At 28.9% G+C, this 19,752-nt stretch overlaps 1 protein-coding gene across 5 annotated transcripts in view; it reads right to left on the reverse strand.

The window, feature by feature from the left end:
* Positions 1-777: 777 nt before the first annotated feature.
* LOC142326686 (FAD synthase-like) overlaps positions 778-19,752 on the reverse strand; it is a 49,510-nt gene continuing 30,535 nt past the window's right edge. For 3 of the 5 annotated variants that reach the window (XM_075369308.1, XM_075369307.1, XM_075369306.1), the window contains exons 7-8: positions 3,598-3,736; positions 2,627-2,766 (exon numbers count right to left, since the gene is read on the reverse strand). In XM_075369308.1, the coding sequence (XP_075225423.1) occupies positions 3,601-3,736 (136 nt within the window). In that variant the 3' untranslated portion in view covers positions 2,627-2,766; positions 3,598-3,600. Of the gene's footprint in view, positions 2,767-3,597; positions 3,737-19,752 lie in introns of all 5 variants that reach the window. The other 2 variants (XR_012756841.1, XM_075369305.1) reach the window with 2 other exon arrangements.

Below are 19,752 nucleotides of genomic sequence, written 5' to 3' on the forward strand. Positions count from 1 at the left end.
CTCACTTACAAGAAGAAAGCCAAAAGACAACAATCTCAGGAAGCCACCACATGATTATTCCCTTCAGACCCAACCACCTCCAGGTATTCTTCCATCAATTAAGAACTGTTAGAATGTAACAGTCATAAAAAAAATTTCAAATGGATTTTCAGTGTTGTTGATATATGTAATTAAATGTATAGTTTTCTCTTAATCTGTTAAATAAAATACCTCCACCTATTGTATATCGCACAAAATAGAGATTATAATATTAATAATACTTTGTCATATTTGTTTCTCTCAACCCAAAATTGGTAAGATTTGACTATTGAAGTGAAAGAAACATTAAAAAAATTCTTTGTTGGGCAGTGTAATTAATTAGTTTTTAAAATAAATAGATTATATTTTGATTTTTTAATATTTTTTTGTTATTATCCCTCAATTTGAAAATGACCCTACAATAAATTAGGTATTAAGGTACCACACTAATTTATCTATGATTAATGAATTACTTAAATGACAGATGGTAAACTCTCTCACTTGGATACATATTTAGAACTAGTTATTGCATAACTAGTCAAATTCAAGAACAGGCTAATTAAAAGAATAGTTACTTTTATTAGACTGATCATGAAAGTCACTGTAACTATAATATCTTAATTAGAGTCATTGGGGTTCAATTAACATCAGATTGTCATCATAAAGTAGTGGCTAAAAGCCAATTACTATTTTAATTCTCATTTACTTACAGTACTCAATTAAGGTCAAAATTTCAGGTAAAATAGAAACAAACAGAACTAAAAAGCTTTAGATTAATTTAATACCAAATGAAAACTAACATACAGATAACTAATATTACAACATATATGAATTATTCACAAATAATTAAGTACACTGCTAATAATTACTATTAAACAACAGGTTACGTATATCCCACATACACGATGAATTTTTTACGTTCTTTAAGATATATTTTAAATTACATAAAGAAATATAGAAAAAATCTGAAATTTTCTAGTGAAGTAGATAAATTTTAATGCACATTATTTAAATATACTTAACAATAATAATAATAAGTTTAAGGCAAATCACCATCAAAAAAAACCATAAAAATTTTAAAATTGACAATTACGAACCCTATGTATGGAATCAGTACTACATATATTTAAAATAACATCAATAACATAACTTAAAATAGTTAATTTAATTGATATTAATTCTAAATGACAACTGGATTCGGATTCCTTTGGTTTAATAATTCTTACTACATAATAAAGTACATCACAGAAGAAAACCAGGAAACGGTCATCATTACAAAGTTCACCTTGTGCCACAATAATCTCTGAAAAATATCTTGTAAAATCGACAAGAGTTGATAATAATTTTTCAGTATTATCACCGTTTAATAATGGTGATTTTTCATTAATTTTTTTTATGATTTGAGTATTATTAAATAGTTCTTTACCATTTGAATTTTTTATTTTATGCCACTCTAACAATTCATTTCGATTACTTATAAAAACTGGCGGTTTATTGTTAGTACTTTTTTTACAGTTGGATAATAAAATATTATATAAAAATAATTCAAAATTACCATTTATATCATATAATGTATAATAATTATTGTTATATTTATTATTTAATGAAACATTAATTAACGTTAAAAGATTTACTAATGAATCCTTCAATTGCATTCCTAAATCGGTTGTTGGTGAACACAATATTAATTGTGATACATCAGGAATTGATATCCATACAGAATTATTATTATAATATTTAAAATTAGTCACAAATTCTTTTGAAAAATAGCTTTTTAACATGTAATCATTTAAAAACACAATATCATCAATTAGTACACCTTGTACACTTATTATATTTCTAAGTTGTAGATGAAATAATAATGTTTCTGATAATGTTATATTTGTAATAAACAATATTTGAGGTAAATTTTTTTTACTGTTATCAATGTTTGTTTGGATAATTAATCGTATAATGTCAGATTCTAATGCATCAACATGTTTTAATTCATTTAAATTTTCATCATTATAAAGAAATATTTTTAAAATACAGGGATGTTGTTTAATATTTTTAATACTATTTGATGCACCATTAATCTTTCCTTTAATAACAAAACCGCTTTGTATTTTTGAGTCAGATAAGGGTAACTGTTCAGAATGCTTAACACATAAAACATTCATGTTACTTAATAACATTTTTATAATATTTTTATTTACAGAATTATAATTTAAATGTTCATGATATGACATAATCCAATCGTAAATAAGTTTAGAGAATAAATCACTAACTGGTAATGTAAATCGTGTAATTAAGAAACTTCTAATAATATTTTTTAATTTAATGTAATCAAATTTTAAAATATCATAATTATCATTATCATTACTGCATAAATAATTATTTTCAGCTAAATTAATAACAGACTGTAATATTTTTAACTGCTTTAATATTTTACAAACATCATCTTTATCACAATTTGATAATAATTTAATAAATGCATTAATATAAAAAATAAATCTTTTAATACCATCTCCTACTTTACAACTTAATTGTTCAGAACATTTTAAAAGAAAATTATTAACTGGATCTAGGTTTTCTGATTGTATTAATACATTATTAAGTAAATCAAATCCTGATTTTGTTAAAATAATATTACCATTACGTTTCTGTAAAAAAACAGCTAAGCCTTCAGTTCCTAAAGAATCTATTAGTACAGGTTCCATGTACGATAATGATGTTACTACTTGTTTTAAGATGTTAACATTTTTGTTACTGGAACAGAAAAAAAATTAATATTAATACACAATTAATATTCTAATGCTAAAAAGAAAAGGAAGATTATAAGTCATACTATAAATTACTGTTTTTCCTTATTGCTTGAAGAACAGTTTAGTTTATTTATATTTGGTCGAAATCTTCCACATGCTATACAATTATGAGGGAATGGTTAATGATTACACATATTTAAAATAGTGAACACAAATAAATGATCATTGTAGATCATTTATAATTTAATAATCACCGTTTGATATAATAATGAAACCCTCAATTATATTAAACAACTTCCAATCTACTATGAAACATTATTAGTAACATAAATTTTCATGGATCAAATTCCTGATATTAAAAAAATTAACTTATATAGCAAATTACACTGTTCAATTAAAATAATTAACCTCTGTGTTTTAATCCAATAAATTATTAAGTAGTTACAAAACTATCATGGTATTAAAAAGATTTAATTGAAATTACATAATAAATAGTTTATTGGATTATATTATCTACGTATGAGATATTTTCTTTGTTATTTATTAATTATACAATTTAGAAACAGAATGTAATTTTACAAATAAATGATCAAACACATTTATAAACCAATAATCTCTTATTTTTTTTTTACTGAGGACGTTTAACAATCAACACAAACTATAGAAAGCTAATTTAGTGCTAGTAAACTTCAAAAACAAAACTAAACTTAAAATTTGAGGATAAAATCACTGGTGAGTATATATATATATATATAATATATATTTCATATTCATTTATAATGAGTAAATAATTTAATTCCAATAATTTAGTAATGAAGAAAAAAATTAGATATACCAGTTAACATCTTCCTTCTCTTTCTGATTTTCCATCATTAAGCTTGTATGCTGGGTAGTAACATGTGATGCCATCACTATTTTTATATGCTAACAATGGATTAGGCTTTGTATTATCTTTACTTCCTAGTGATGTATAGCTGTAATAAAATTTTAAAGACTATGTTAATACAACTTGACAAAAAATAAATATTTCTTATATAAAATCAATAACAATAAAATATTTGCTATTTACAATAGCTAAATATCAATCACTCATTTTTCAGCTCGACTGATTTTTTGATAAACCTTCATTATATGAGGGATAGCTGAAATCTAATGCAAAGTAGCTCATAACTTGCAAATGAAAAGAGAGACAGTCAAATGAAACAAGTATGTCATAAAAGTATATAATTTTTTTTTTACTACATTTTTCCACAGTCACAATTTAAAGATTCATATTTCTGTCAATGATGAACCAGTTTTACATTCTGTCAATGAAGTATGCCAGCGATCTTTCCTTGATCCACTGCATCCTTGGGTTCAATATCATAGCAAAGTGAATACCATTATCTCTTTTTAATTGCAGAAATTAGTGAAAATCACAGGGTGCCCAAATCTGATGAGTATGGAATGTGTGGAATAGGTTCAAATTTCAATTTCACAAGAGCTTCTGTGGTTGGTTGCATGCAATGTGTGTGGCAAAATTATCAGTTTTGTGGCTCATCAAACATGCCACACATGTCTCCTACGGAGTTTTAACATCTCTATGTACCGCACAGAATTTACAATTGAACCAGAGTTCCACGTTATCAGTCACGTACAAGTTTGGAATCCCAGAACACTATAGAGAGAATGTTTTATGACAGATGATTTCTCTGAATTTTAATGCCAGAATGCCATAGTCTACCACTTTTCTTCTGGGTCGAAATGATGCACCCATATTTCATTCATTTCTAGTCACAATATTGAAAAGGAAGTCATCTCACTTGTCATGATAAATTTCAGAAGCTGTTTGTTTTTTCTGAAAATTTGAAAAACCCAAAGATTTTAAAGTAGCCCAGTTATGCAATTAATAATATGTTCTACTAATTGTTTTGAAATGCCTATTTGGTTAGCATTGCATTTTAATGACAGTGATTTTAAATCAATTCTTCCAGCTCCTTTTGGTGCTTCTCATCAGTCACAAAAACTGGTCAGCCACTATGAGGTTTATCCACAATATTTACTATCTTCTGATGTAAAAAATTCTTTTGTCCACCTACTCAGAATACGTTGATCATCAATCTCTTTACCACAGATGGCTTTTAAACGACAAGGCATGTCACTCAAATCTCACAAATGCAATGTACATCACTTTTGACTCTTTAGATTATTTGATTATCTATTTGTATATCAAAATGATCAGATAAACTATTTGGGTAAAACCCAAAGTAATACAAACTGTTTTGCATAGGTTTAATGTTAAATTATCATTAATTAACCAATTATCATTTAATTAATCATCAATTAAATTTACTAAAGTTTGCATTAGTACTAATGTATCATTCCAGCTTTCTTTGGCATAAAATAATATCACACCATCAAAAAATATGATTATGCTATCGGCTAAGCAAAAGTAAAATATATCATTTATATAGATAATAAATAATAATGGCCCAAGTGTAATTCCCAAGGAGCTCCATTATATCATAATTACTCTACAGTATTCTTTTAATTTGACTAGTTGCTTCAGACTGCTTAAATTAACTATAACATCACTGATACCAATACTTTCATGTTTCTCTAACAGAATCTCATGATCAACCGTATCAAACACCTTCTGTAAATCAAGGAATAGAACTGCTACTGATAAACCAGTGTCTATTTCATAGATATACCCAGTGACCTCAGCTAGTGCATCTTTTGTGCATTTGTTTTTCCTAAAACCAAATTTCTTATCGGAGAGTATGCTGTATTTATTTAGAAAACTTAGAATTCTATAATGCAATGCCTGCACAAAACGTTTTGCAATGTTGTCTATAGCAGCATTTCTGATCCTGCAGTTAACAGTGATATAAAAGGGGGGTCTGAAATTAGCATATAACTTTATGTAAGAAATACTGAAATCATTTTATGAGAAAAAAAGCATTTATTATAAACAATTTACTTATATTTATAAGTAGACATGTAAGGAAAATAAATTAACAAGATGGTTGCGTGGATCTATGTTAGAAACACACAAAAGCAAATTGTTTTCTAGTGAAAGATTCTTGTATTTAGTTTTTTACATAACCGCAAGCGAAAAACCCTTTTCATAGAGGTAAGATGTGATGAAAGGGATTAATATTTTCAATGCTTCTGTTGACTAAATTACCAAATTCACTTTGACGAGCAAGCCGAAACATACCTAAAATTTCAGATGTGAATTGTAGTTGTTTTATCAGCAGACATTTCGATGAGCTGGCCATCGTTATCTCAACTGGTAATTTAGCAACTGCAATGTTTCCACTAAATGGATTCAGTGTCTATCGCTTCGAGAAATCATTTTTATCTTCCAGGAAACACTCCACAAACTGAATTTTTAACTCGTGTAAATCCATCTTCATGCTATCCAAACTGTGGTGAGTAAGTGTCTTCTTCAATCAAAATTTTTCTCAAAAAAAAATTATTGGAAGTGAGTGGAAACATATCAAAATTTTTCCAGATTTTTTCCAGAGATTTTTCGGCACTTTTTTTGTGGCAAGAGCATGTATGAAGGAAGCAGTGTGTCCATTGTGTCCTTGGTATAAGACAATCTTTTAGGTTTTTTCAGAAATTCACTGTTCTTTCCTGTTGCCTTTGCACAATCAGTACATACTGCAACAATCCAATCTGTGTTATAGCTTTTAGAAGCTTCATAAAAAACATCAAAAAGACATCATTCTGTTGCATACCAGGTATAGAATTGCAAAACAACATTTTTTTTTGATCTGCCCTTTCGCATTCAAATCTCACAAAAAAACATAGGAACTGAAAAATGTTTGCCACATATGTAGATTCATCAAACCGAATACTAAAAAATTCATTTGAACTCACTTGCTGAATTATCTGATCGCGAACATTGGCAGTCATGTCTTCTGATTCACCTTGATACTGTGTCGTTAGAAAGCGAAAATTTTTTCTATTTTTTTGCTTCTTCCATGCCTAATAAAACAATAACCATATCAATTGCAGCAAGCAATATGAGGTTTTCTGTGTTTGTATGAATGTGAACAACTTACTACTCTTAATGCTATAAGATAAGATGCTTTATCGGTACGACTTGATTTACAAATAGAAGCATGCTGATTTCTCAAACAATGTTATTTTCTTTCAAAAAATTCCAAGGGTCTGCTTTTATGAACTGGTTGTTTAGTTTCCAAATAATGCAATGTGACTATACATACAACGAGCTAAAGCCATAATTTAAATAACTGTCACTGCACAATCTTTTTGCCAATCGACTTACTGGATGTAGATGGCTCACTTCATTTTTTCACCACTTTATCCATTCTGCATAAGAATGTAATTAAAAAAAAAATACCATTGCACTGCTTGACCACACACTAAAAAATCAAAACCTCGATTATTATTTTCAATGAAATTACACTTTTAAAAATTAAATGACGTTATGCAATTCTTATGCCTCTTTTATACTGCTGAGAGTATGACATGTTCAAACATATCATTTGTATGTTCAAACATGACATGACAGCGAATATTATGCAAGCAGACCAAATTACAAGGAGCATATATACACGTCATGTTGGAACCTGTAAATGCTCATTTTTGTACACTTTACTTTATACATGATGCATGCTGCTATCAATGCAGCTAAATAGTTTTAACCAGGTTTCATTGGAGTGTGGTGGGGGGGTTGTGAAATATATATATATATTTTTTTTTTCGGGATTACAGAGCTAAAAAGGTTGAGAATCACTGATTTATAGTTATTAGCTTCCTGCTTTACGGACAGGGACAACCTGTGCTAATTTAAAACAATCAGGGCATACATGCCTTTTTCAAATATTTAATTTACTAAATGTACCTAGTGGTTAACCAGTAAATTTATAATTTTTTTTATCATATAAGTTTAATGCTATCAAATTCTCCAGCAGTATTTTTTAATAATAACTATTTCATTTTCGTTTGTCAGATAAATAAACAGCTCATGTCTGTCCATTTTAGCTTCCTTCTATAAACTTTTCTATCTTATTAAATTCATAATAACTTATCTTCCCAAATTGTCCTTTCCTAATCTGTATGTTTTTGGTCAATAGTTTCCTTAGTTACAAGCTATTGTTCAAGTAACAGCTATTTTAGTCAGGAATAATAATTTTCAAAGTTAAAAAAACAGCTATGTTCATTTTGATAAACTAATAAGAAAATATAAATTGTCATTAGAAACAACCATCAGTATAATACAGATGAATATATATTGATAAATAAGGTGAATTTTTATATTTTGTGCTAAAATAGTCAATCTACAGTAACTAAAAGGATGAGTAAAAAATTATTGATACTTTTCGTTCTACACTTTATTTACACAAAGGTAGGGGTTCAACATGTACATTTTTCTACATAGTCACCTAATTGTCAATGCAACTGATCTAAAGATCCGCAAGTTTCGAAGAAGAAAGAAAGTTTTCGGTTGGCTGCAAAGCCACTTTTGCACTACTTACATGTATAAGTCTGTGGAAAAATGACAACCTTGCAAAGCATCCCTGAATGACCCAAACAGATAAAAGTCAGAGGGAGCACGATCTGAGAAAGGGTGTTCCAGTATTTGTAAATTTGAACGGTGTGGTGACGAACCATGTGCAGGTGGGTGTTGTCATGCAACATCACTTTTTTTGACAAATGACCTCTGTATCTGTTACTAATTGTTGGATTTAGCTTGTTTTCCAACATTTCACTGTAACTCGCGCTGTTGAAAGTAGTTCTCGTCCATCAAGATTTTAATATAGGCTCTTTTTTTCCCAAAAAAAACAGGTTAGCATAACATTTCCTGCGATGGCTCAGTCTTGAATTTTTTGTTCATTGGAGATCCCTGGTGTTTCCATTTCATACTCTGACTTTTAATGATGAATCCTTGTTTCTGGTGACTAATTCTGCTCAAAAATGTGTTGCCTTCCTTGTTGAAGCAATTGAGTAAGTGTTGGCTGATGTCAAACTCTTTGAAGTTATGCTCAGCAATAAGATGTCTTGGTACCCGTCGTGCACAATCATTATGAAAGCAGAGGTTGTCAAGCTTGCTGAATCTTGTCATCTATGGTAGAGGCTGATGGGCATTCTGCTCCCTCTTCATGCGTCACACTTGTCTGATAAAAGTCTGCGATAAATTTCAGCCCCTTTCACACTCTCTGATCAGAGAAAAAGGATCACTGCTTGTTCCTTCTTGGTGCAAATTACTAACAGAGCTTACATGTTTACATTGTAGACATAAAAAGGGAATATTTGCCTTCAGACAAATGTCGCGATCAGGATCAAATTTCATACACATGACCACAGTTGTACAAACTCTAAGCACACATTCCCAAAAGACAGTATGACAACCTTTATGGTGTGTTATGTCAAAAGTATAGATAATTTTTGACTCACTCTCATATTATAAAACAAATTATCAGTTAATGACAAGGTCTTATATAAATAGCAACGCCCAACAGTAGTTACAAAGATTATTTCATAACGAGATAGCTAAAATAATTTTCTTTCAGCAGCAGTTATATAAATATTTATTCTAGCTGACTTGTAATAATTCGTTAAGTGAACAATTACAAATTATTAATTGAATATGTATAAAATATAGCTCATTTAAATAAATTCAGTTAATGTTTTGTTTTCCTGAATGAAATGAACACAGTACCATAAATAAATTACTTTTTTCTTTTTTTTTTTATTGATAATAAATTCATCCCAGAAACAGACTATGAAAATGGAAATTTGTAGTGTATGAAAAATGCCATATGCCTGAGCAGGATTTTATTTAGGAATTTTATGTAAAAAAAACTGAAAAAAACTTTCTTTCTTAAAAGTGTGATTAATAAATAAAAACAATTTAATGTTATAAATAAATTATAATTAAAAAATAGTTTTTTCTTTATATGAATGTAAATTTTATAAATAAAACAATACTGCCTAAAACAAAAATTCATTGGAACTTTCAGTGCATGATAAGGGTGTAATTAGAGTTATGTAAATACACCCCAGTTACGTAAATTGAATGTATCCATTTGTTTATATCAAATTCTTAGCCTCATTAGCATCTTCAAACACACCTAACTAAATCAAATCTCCTAGAAATTAACATCATGTTTGATTTGAACCTATCTCAAATCAGGACTTCAAAATTCCCATCCTGGACGTTAAAGATTCTTTTTAAACAAAGGCAGGTTCAAAGCAATTTTGAGTATGAATTTTCATCATATCACATAAAATAATTTAAAACAAAATCCATAAAATAGCAAGAGATTTATAGTATCCTAAATTATACAGTACCATTATTATTTATAGAACCATAATCACTTTATAATTACATATGGGATTTTTTATTTAATATCTTCAGGCAAGAAAAAACAGCTATTGAAGTAACAATTATAGGGTTTCAACTGCATTGGATTATTTTTCAATGAAACCAGCATTATAGTTACTTAACAAAATATATCAAAAATTATCATAATTTTGAATTTCTCAGTTGAGAAATTCTTTGTTTTGTGCAGTGTCTGATGATCTTGTAACTGATGACTGATGAAGCACTTGTGTTTAATCATTTTTATCGATGTAAATTATTGTATGAGGGATGGTTCATAAGCAAGACTGATGAGTTATAAACAGCGATTGGCAACACTGATTGGTCATGCATGTGCATTAACTTTAAGTGGTCTGTTGGGCATGCAATCGCCATATTGCCGTTAGTTCATTGTTGTTTGCCTTTGCGAGACAGTATGTTAAAAGTGCGCAGTAATAACAAATCCTGCCAGTTGTGAAGTTCAATCAGTGATTAATTTCTAAATGCAAGACAGCTACTGAAATTCACTGTCAACTTTGTGGAACATATGGGCCTACTGCAATAAGGAAAGGTGAAGGAAAGGTGCAGTAATGATGTTGTGTGTTTAAGAAAGCCTGTTCAAATATTCATTATAACAGAGAAGTGGCAGGCCCAGATTTTAGACTGATGAACTCGTTGAACATGTGAATGCAAAAATGAGAGAAAATCATCACTTTATAATAATCCATCTTTCTCTAGAATTTCCAGAAGTTTCAAAGACAAAATTGTTGAGAATCACGACTGACACTCTAGGCTATCATAAACTGTGTGTACATAGGGTGCCAAAAAATTTTGACAAGTGCTCATAAAGATCTCAGAATGACATCTGCATGTGCTTTCCTCCTGGGTTTAACCACGAGGGAGACAAATTCTTTTTCCATATTGTCATTGGTGATAAAATGCGGATTTTGTACATCAAAACTAAGATGAAACAACAATCCATGCAGTGATTTCATTCCAGTTCACCTAAACTACCCACTGGGTTGATGTGGTGGTGAACTCGCCATTGCAAATCAGCTGATTTTAAAGTCGAGGATTCTAAGGTTCAAATCTTAGTAAAGGCAGTTTACTTTTATACGGATTTACATACTAGAGATCATGGATACCAGGAGTTGGATTTAAACTAACCACACATCTCAGAAACGGTCGACCTGAGACAGCACGAGACTACACTTCAATTACATTCATACATATCATCTTTATTCATCCTCTGAAGCAATACCTTACAGTGGTTCCAGAGACTAAACAAAAAAAGAAAGTTCACTTAACTGAATTTTTTCAAACAAAATTCAAAGAAGCCCAGTCTCAAAGAAATCTCATGACAACTGTATTCTGAGACCAAAAGGGTGTGCTTTTGACTGATTTCATGGAACCTGGAACATCATCCACCACATCACAAGTCTATTGTGAAAACGCTATTCAAAACTGACAACAGGGAATGTTGAGATCAGGAATTGTTCTCCTTATAAATAACGCATGTCTATACACAACTGCACACAAAACAGAAACAATTCAAAAATTTGGATGGGAAATTTTTTATCAACCCCTGATACAGTCCTGATCTCATGCCCAGTGACTACCATCTCTTCTTACACCTCAAAAACTGGCTTGCATCTTAACAATTCAAGGAAAATGGACAGTTGAAAATCTCTATGCAAAAGTGGCTACATTCCCAGGCGGCAGAATTTTATGCAATGGGTTTGAAAAAGCTTTTTTTCAAGATGTCAAAATTGTTTGAAACAAAATGGTGATATTATGTAGAAAAATAAAGTAAATTTGTAAGTATTTGAAACTATTAATAAATTTTCATTTTTTCAACTATTCTCATTTTGTTACTGATCGCAACCTTATAAACCCTTTTTTCACTTTTGAACCACACCTCTTATAATGAAATTAGTAGGCGACAGAAATAATAACTAACAAACTGATTTTTATAAAATATAACCCACCTTATGCTACCAAAAACCATTAAAAAATTCTTAGAAATTTTAAACGTCCTGAAAACGTTAATGGATGAAGAAGCCAAGACTGAATACAAAAGTTACTGTAGCCATCTACAGTGGTTCTGAGACCATTAATATTATTAGTGATGTTTGGACTAAAAATATATTGTAATATACATTTTAATGAAGCGGAATCCTCTGTACAATCTTATAACAGTTCTATACAGTTCCTAACTATATTTAATTATTATAATAAATTACTGTCTGTAATTAATCAACAAAAAAAGTTAATTCTACTCTCTTTTTAAAAGTATATAAACAATTCAATAAACAATAAATTAGTTAAAAGTAAGCCTCTCCATTAATGCTCATTAAAAAGATTTTACAGTGCATTCATAATGGCTGAAAGAATGTTTTCTGTCAAAAATAGATTAAGCGACAGAATACAAGAACAATTTTCTTGTTTTATAGATATAAAGTAGCTATTATGGCATATACAAAAATAGAATATGAAAATAAAATTTTATAATGTGAACATTCCGCTGATTTATTTATTTAAAAAAAAATAATTTACAGAGTAAAGTGATACACCAAATGTCTTAGGTAAAATTCTAATAAATACAATTTTTTTAGCAGAGTTAAAATTTGAGATTTATAAAAAACATATGTTTCAATTTATGTTTAAGTGTGCATTTCAAAACAACATAATAGGTGGTAATACTATCATTGTTTTTACAAGATAAGAACAGAAGATATAAATATGAATTCAAACAAATTTTACATAACTGATAAATTCTGTTTGTTTCTTTTTGAAGAAAACAAAAGATATTTCTTTTAATCTTTTTTTGTTAATATTCATGGTAATAAAAGTAGGTGGAACTAAATTTATTCACATATCAGCAACCATAACAAATTGGAAAAAATTGCATTCTTTACTTTAGTAACAGATAACCAAACCTAGCACATTCTTGAATTATAACATATTATATTAAATATTTTAAATAATGTTAAGCTCATCTGTCAAAAAATACAGTACATAAAAAATTAACAAAAAACTCACTTGAACTTTACCAGTATAAAAAATAAAATCAATCAGTATCTTCTAACCAACAATTTCTTTTTGGTTTCACAGAATAAACTTGAATATTATCTTCGGCAGAAACAATGTTTGATTTTAAAATACTTTTACGCTTTCTTGAATCCATTTCAACTAATTTTTTCTCATAAAAAGTTAAATGTTTAACTGCATTAATAGATTTATTTTTCATTTTCTTAACCTTCAATTTAAATAATTTTCTTTTCTTAATATATAAAAATGATACAAAAAATAATATTAACGGTATTAAAGATATGAATAAATTTTTTAATGTATACAATTTGGAGTCATTAGCATAATATGGTATTGCATAGCTATAATCACTGCAAGATACTAAACAATCAAAAGCAACATCATTTAATTTAAAATAATTACGATAAAATTCATCACACAAATCAGGCGATTCAAAACCACAATTAACGGCATTAACGTAAAACGGAACATAATCAGTTTTGTTATTAATTAATAATTTATATTCTACTAATATTTGTTTACAATAATATAAAATCGTAGTACAACTTTGATTGCATGAAGTCCAAGAGCAGTCATTAATATTTTTAAATGATTTAATCGAATAAGTTTGACACAACGCTTTTTCAAAACATGTTGTTAATAATTTAATTGCTGGTGTAGTATATATTACAAATGAAGTAACTGTTGAAAGTAATAAAACTGACAGAAATATTGAACATAAACGACCCTCAATATCCTTCATTATAAAATAATAGTTAAAAACAAAACATCAATAATAAATTTATTAAGCAGCTATTGTAGATGAATATTTTTCACCCGATCACAATGAAATGGCATTCAAAACTAAATTGTTTGTTGTGGTAAGAAAGGTTATCATAATACAGCAGTAATATTGATGTTATAATTATGAGAACACATTTTATTAGTTACCATCACATTAATTTTATCATGTAAAATGAAACATGCTACTGGGAATATTTTTAAGACACATAACATGAATAATTAATATTTTGAATACAAGCAATGGAATTAAGTTAATTTATCTAAACATTATAAAAAATACTAAAAATACTAATGTTTTTATCTTTCTTTTCTTTTTCATGTTTAGCCTCCAGGAATTACTCATTACTCATTCAGAGGATGATATGTATGAGTGTAAATGATGAATAGTTTTGTACAGTCTCAGTTCGACCATTCCTGAGATGTGTGGTTAATTGAAACCCAACCATCAAAGAACATCGGCATCCCCAATCTAGCATTCAAATCCATATAAAAGTAACTGCCTTTACTAGGACTTGAATGCTGGAACTCTCGATTTCCAAATCAGCTGATTTGGGAAGACACGACACCACAATGTTTTTATCTGAAAATATTTTTTTCAGAATTGGCTAAATAAATCTCATTCTGGTTCTTTTGTGGATTAGGCTTGTCTTTGCCAAATCAGACTTCAGTCTTTAATAGCCTTCAAACATTTTAACAATCATATTGAGTTATTAACAGTCACTGAGCAGCCATAAAAAAAAAAAAATTTCTTAGTTGATCCCTATCAAATTACACAAAAAATGCATCATCAGTCTGAAGAAGGATTTTCAGGGTCAGACCTACGCTCAAAGAACCAATAATAGGAAAAGTAATTAAGCATATGTAAAAGAAGTAATGGTGATTTTACTATGTTGCTCATTATCCAATATAATTGATATATACTTTAAAATAATGCCTCTCTCACAGTTAAATAATATTAATATATTTTTGCAGATTTACTTTAAGTAAACATAATTTGATTAACCACAATAAACAACAGTATATAATGTTGCAAAAAAAGTAATAAAAGGAACAAATTATATGACATAAGAAATTAAAAAAACTCTACAAAATATTATTTTATTAAGAACTCAATAAAAAAAAGAAACATTTCATTCATATTTTAATAAAAACAAAATTTGTATGCCCTCTTTTCATACATACATTTCCAATAAATCTCATAAAACATAATTTCAAAAAATTTATAATTAACATAAGATCAAGTCCTACGTACTTTTATGCATACCCTTATTAAAGTTCATATTGCATCATTCAATGAAATTAGACCTTTTATAAAAATTGATACCTCTGTCTCTGAATATTATATTGGAATAATTTAAAAATCAATTTATATTTAAATAAATACACATTTGTTTTGCATTATATAAATAAAAGAAAAACCACAAATGATTAGCACAGTGTATGACAGATTAAAATAATATAATGTGGAAATTTTAGAAATAAATAATTGTAAAGAAATAAGATTTAACAAAAAGCAGTATTACATCCAAAAAAAAAGTATAACCATAATAAACAAATTTTGAAAATAATTATTTATTCATTTATGCCCCAACAGCAGGCTAATACCAAATAGTTACACTGATTTACAAAATTAATTTTCTAATGTGTCAAAAATGTTATGACTGACTATGACTAGAACAAAGAACGTTACAATGATAAACAGAAATTCTACTACTGAACCATGGATGTATATCAATAAATAAAAAAAAATCATTAAAACTTCAGCAACAAAAGGGGATTATATAACACTAAAGTAAAAAAGAAAAGGTCAGGGAAACACTAGTACACCGCAGTCATTTTTTTTATGAACTAGATTCTTTAAAATACTAATATTAACACGTTCAGCGCCAATGATGCATAAGTGGCGACTTCTTACTTTCATTCCCCAGCCTGCATGTGCCACATGTGCATTAACTGCAGTCTTATGTTCTACACTGTTGCAGTAGTCGGACCTTCATTCACATTCTAGTGGCATGTCATTTGATACATAAAACACATAAATTCATGCTTGGTCTCAAGTTTTTTTTAAAAATTATTTATTATGGCAGATGATGAAATACTGGGGCCTTCACAACTGAAGAGGCGACAACTAAACTTAAAAAAAGTAATGTCTGAATTTGAATGAAAAAATTTTTCAGAAAACAATAGTAGTGATGAAGATTTTGATGGTGATAGTGACTCAGACTAACGGTGGGGGGATGATAGTGACTACGAGCATGAAACCAGAAAAGATGAAGAAAACGTAACACTTATTACAAAACAAAATTCCAACGATGATGGTTTTGAAAACTTAGCTGACGAACAAAACGATTATGAACATACTCCTGTTGCTAATAACCAAATGCCTACAGATTTACCTTCAATATTTTGAGGACATCAGTACCGCCAAATTTGAAAAATATATCATTTACTGGAAATCCAGGTTTACCTGTGCCGATTCCTAATGAAGGCAAGCAAATTGATTATTTTTGTTTGCTGATGATGAATTTTTTTAATCTTCTGTTGCTTGAAACAAACTGATATGTGGACAATTTGAAAGCTGAAACTGTTTCTCCAAGTCGCATATGCTCTCATGGAACAGCAGAACAGAGATGAGCTACAAATATTTTTAGGGCTAGTCCTTCACATGGGTAACATTAAACTAAATAAATTGAAGGACTCATTGTTTATATAAAATTCCTGTTTCCACGATTTTAAGATGCCTCCATTTTTGTCAAAATCAGCCAGAGGGATCTTGGCCAGAGACTTACTGCTAACTTATAAAAATTAAAACCTTTGCTTGATTGTTTTAAAAATAAAATGAAAACTTTGTATTATTCTAGTAAAGAATTATGCATTGACAAATCAATGTTGTTATGGCAAGGTCGATTAATAATAAGACAATATATAAAAAATAAAAAGCGGAATAAAATTGTATCTTCTAACCAAACCTGACGGTACAATTTTAAAGCTAAACGTGTACATTGGTGTTATGAGCAATAAGGCGGGAAAGGGTTACGCAGTAAATGTACTTCTTTTAATGGGTGGAAAATTAAAGGCAGAGCACTCTTGTACATGGATAATTTTTATAATTCATTCCATCCATCCAAGAAGTTCTTAGAACTGGACACATAAACCACTGTTACTCTCCGCAATAATAGGAAAGAAACACCTTCTGATGTTTATAAAACGAAACTGAAAATCTATGAGTCGGTATGCCAATATTCGCAAGGAGCAGGAATCGCAAAGTGGTGTGATAAAAGAGACGTAATGTATATATCAACAGAATTCGAGAATAAGCTTGTGGAAACAAAAAATAAGAGGTCAGACAAAAATTAAACCAGCGCCTATCATTAATTATAACAAGTGTATATTTGGTATTAATCACAAAGATTGTTATCTTACTACCCAAGTGCCAGAAAAACAATCTGCTGGTATAAAAAACTAGCATTTCATATGATTGATATGATGATGTTCAATGCATTCAAACTTTACTGCAAACAGGAAACTCGAAAATACCATATCATGATTTCCAATTGACAGTTATAGAACTCTTGCTGGAGAATGTTTCACGGATATAAAAATCGACAATCCCAGTTATTCAAGAAATGGGCAAATGTGAAACAAGTGAAAAAGGTCAAACTCTCCTCAAAAGATGCTACTTTTGGGTGAAAAATAATAAACATAAAAATAATATGTTTTATTACAAGACTGTACAGATTTCCCCAGATTGTGTTTTGAATCGTATCATACAAACTTTTTATAAAATTAAAAATATACATACAAAAAACACATTTCCGTAATAAGACAATTCTGTTTACTTAGATTATTCTATAAGTTATTTTTTTGTGAGTTTAGTTTTTGATTCATTACTTTGATTAGAATGGTTAAATTTATTTTTTATTTTCTATATAATCTGTTTGTAATTAGGATTTGTAGAATCTTGAACATAATAAATAAATAATAAAAGTAATTGCATATATCTTTAATTTTTATACTAAAAATAAAAGTGTTTGTTTTATGTGTAGATAGGTCATAACAGCAATTAAAAACATAAACGCTTTGACTAGTTACAATAATAAACAGAAATATGGTAATAATAAAGAATAAGTTGCATCACTGACAGAGAACTAGTAAACGACTGACGTCACATGTTTGATCACCGGGACTATACATACACTTATCAAACACCAGCCTGCCCACGTATTATATGCGCAATTTTGTTATTTTGTTTAAAACCAAGCAAATTTTTTTTACATTAATACTTACTACAAATAAATAAATTAAATTATGATAAAAAATCAGTTTAGATTTTTTAATGATTTCAAAATAGTCAAACTGGCACTGAAAGTGTTAAGAAGTAGTATATTCACTTTTTTTGGAATTAAAAACTGATAACTCTTTAAATAAAAAAAATCTAACATTCCTAAAAAGATATTTCCATACATCCAAGATTAAAAACAATTTGTACTAAATGGATAAATAAAATCTTTCTTACAAAACATAGAGGAAGGTAATCAAAATCCAAATAGTAAGATATGAAATAATGTTCAGCAAATTAAGTTCATCAATCCTTGTATGTAGTTCTATATAAACTATAAGGGCATGTAAATCTAAAATTTTGAAAAATATATAAAAGAATATAACTTAAATAAAAATTTTCTCAGCAAAACAGCTTTTTAAAGAAGAATATCTTACCCGTGGAACAATCAAATAAATATATCTATGCATCGAAGATATACTGTTTAATCAGAAATTGGTTATTCAGTTGGTGAATTGAGCATTTCACATGAAAATACTAAAAAGCTTCTTATAATCATAGGTAATGGTACTAATTTCTATACACACACACACACACACACACACACATATATATATATATACAAATACATTCTAACTGTTGAGAAGTATCATAGAGCCATAATGTAACTAAGATTATAAGTGGTGCTAAGCTGGAATCAGATATTAAAATGCTTTAATTTTACAATTTTAATTAAAAAATCTCATTTTTTAATTAATGAGAAACACCGATCAAGAGCCGTTTGAATCTCAGGGTTACAGAATTTACAAAGGAATCCCCGGGAAACGTGTGATGAAGAAATGCCCACAGTTCGGAACAGGATTTGCAATCAATCTTAAAATAATTGACTCAGTCGTAGAATTTAAGTCTTACTCCCCCAGGATTTCAACCTTAACCCTAAAATCAGCCAATAAATTCTACACCATAATAAATATCCATGCTCCCACCAATGACAAAAACAATCTTAAAAAAGATAGAGAAGAGATGGACAAATTCTGGGAACTTCTTGACCAAACTGCAAACAACATAAATAAGACCCAAACCAAGATTTTAATAGGGGACTTTAAAACTTTGTAAGGAACGAAGATATTGTGATATTATTGGAAAATGGCCTTCCCAGAAGAAAATTAACAAGAATGGCCAAAGACTTGTCGAATTTTGCAGAAACCATAATATGATCTCAAAATCCACTTATTTTATGAGAAAACCAAGCAAATTGAAGACTTGGAAACACCCAGATTGGAAAAAAGGGGAATGGCAACTCGATCATGTTTGCATGGACTGGAATTATCACAAGGAGATTTATAATGTAAAAGTCTTGAGAGGAACAGATACTGGGTCGGACCATTACTTAATTAAAGTTAAAATAAAATTCACCCCGCATAAAAAGAAAAACATCCCAACCTAAAAACAAAAGAGCTTATGATCCACATAAATTAATAAACAATGCCATCTTTGAAGAAACAAAAAAAAAATCAAATTAACTAATAATTTAAAAGAACTGACATCCCAACTGA

The sequence above is a fragment of the Lycorma delicatula genome, chromosome 6 (genome assembly GCF_047948215.1).
Source record: "Lycorma delicatula isolate Av1 chromosome 6, ASM4794821v1, whole genome shotgun sequence".
NCBI lineage: Eukaryota > Metazoa > Arthropoda > Insecta > Hemiptera > Fulgoridae > Lycorma > Lycorma delicatula.